Source organism: Neopelma chrysocephalum, unplaced genomic scaffold (genome assembly GCF_003984885.1).
Source record: "Neopelma chrysocephalum unplaced genomic scaffold, ASM398488v2 Primary Assembly neopelma1_141, whole genome shotgun sequence".
Lineage (NCBI taxonomy): Eukaryota > Metazoa > Chordata > Aves > Passeriformes > Pipridae > Neopelma > Neopelma chrysocephalum.
In genome coordinates, this window is record NW_020897803.1 from 685,446 (window position 1) to 686,728 (window position 1,283).

At 61.4% G+C, this 1,283-nt stretch overlaps 1 protein-coding gene across 1 annotated transcript in view; it reads right to left on the reverse strand.

Moving 5' to 3' along the window:
• KLHL35 (kelch like family member 35) overlaps nucleotides 1-648 on the reverse strand; it is a 20,815-nt gene extending 20,167 nt beyond the window's left edge. Inside the window, exon 1 of the mRNA XM_027699818.1 lies at nucleotides 529-648. Within this exon, the coding sequence (XP_027555619.1) occupies nucleotides 529-648 (120 nt within the window). The remainder of the gene's footprint in view (nucleotides 1-528) is intronic.
• Between the last annotated feature and the right edge of the window lie 635 nt (nucleotides 649-1,283).

Here is a 1,283-nt window from a genome sequence, read left to right on the forward strand (position 1 = left end):
GTGGCTTTGTGGTGTCCACACACTCCCTGCAGGAGGACAGGGAGCACACGCCCAGACGGGGATTACTTTGAATTTATTCTGAGTCAAAACCCCTGTCTTGGCCCTAGTCCTTCATCTGTTCCTACACCTGCATCTCCTGGGCAGCCACATGTGCCCACGGACCACAAAGTGCTCAGGTTCCCTCCTCCAGAGGACACCTCCCGGCTGCCCCTGCAGCGGGGGTGTGGGACAACCAACCCCAGCCCTGAGGATCTTCACCCCACCACCCCGAGAAAGCATCCCCGTATCCCTTGTGCCTTCAGAAACCCCCCGGCTGCGGGAAAACACCTTTGCCGGTGCCCCCAGGGAGCTGCAGAGACCTGAAAGAGCAGCGAAGCAGCACGACGAGCCCCACCCGAACACCTCAGAACCCCCCCGGGACTGGGGGAAGGCTCCAAACCCCCTGACGGGTGCTCGGGGCCGCGATCAGTCAGTTCAGAGGGATTTGGGGAAGCTCCACCAGGGGCAGCTCCCCGGAGGTGCCTTTGCCGAGAGCTCGGCACACTCCGCGTCCTGCTGACACACGCGGTCCCGGCCGAGCAGGAAGAATCGATGGATATCCCCACGCTTCTCCCTGACCCACACACGTTTCCAAGCCATCAGGGGCATGCACGGGGAAGGGACAGCTCACGCTGAGCTCCTTGCGGAGAGACACCGCTCTCCCCTCGCATTTAATCCAAACGCCCTTTCCCCAGCCCACATCCTCGCTGTCTACCCACGAGACAAATGCTGCCAACTCCGAAGAGGAGCGTGTTTGCCCCACTGCCCTCCCCGGGTCAACCTCTGCATCCAAACGCTGCTTTCGGGAGCTTTTTAGCAAGCCAGAAAAAGTCCAACGTTAAAAAGCCCATCGTTACCTGACACAAGTTGGGCTCTCCAGGTGGGACCCAGCGCAGACTCAGCTTCCCTCTCGGAGATCTCCCATCCACGCCGGAGCCCTGCAGGGAGACGGGTCCCCTCGGCAGAGCTCAGCCCCTTCCGCAGAAACGCGGGGGGAAGCACAAAAGCATCCCCCTTTATCCTCCCTGGCGGGGAGGTGGGAGAGAAATCCGCTTTTGTTCCTCCTGAATGACATGCCAGGGAGCTGCTACAGGGCATGAGCCGCGCAGCTGTCAGCGACAGCCAGGGAGGAGCCGGCACGCAGGGAAAAGCCAGCCCAGCTCGGGGAAAATACGGCACCCAGGGCAGCTTAGGAGGGCCGAGCCATCTGGAGAGCAAACTGAGGTCCAGGTGGAACGATTCAT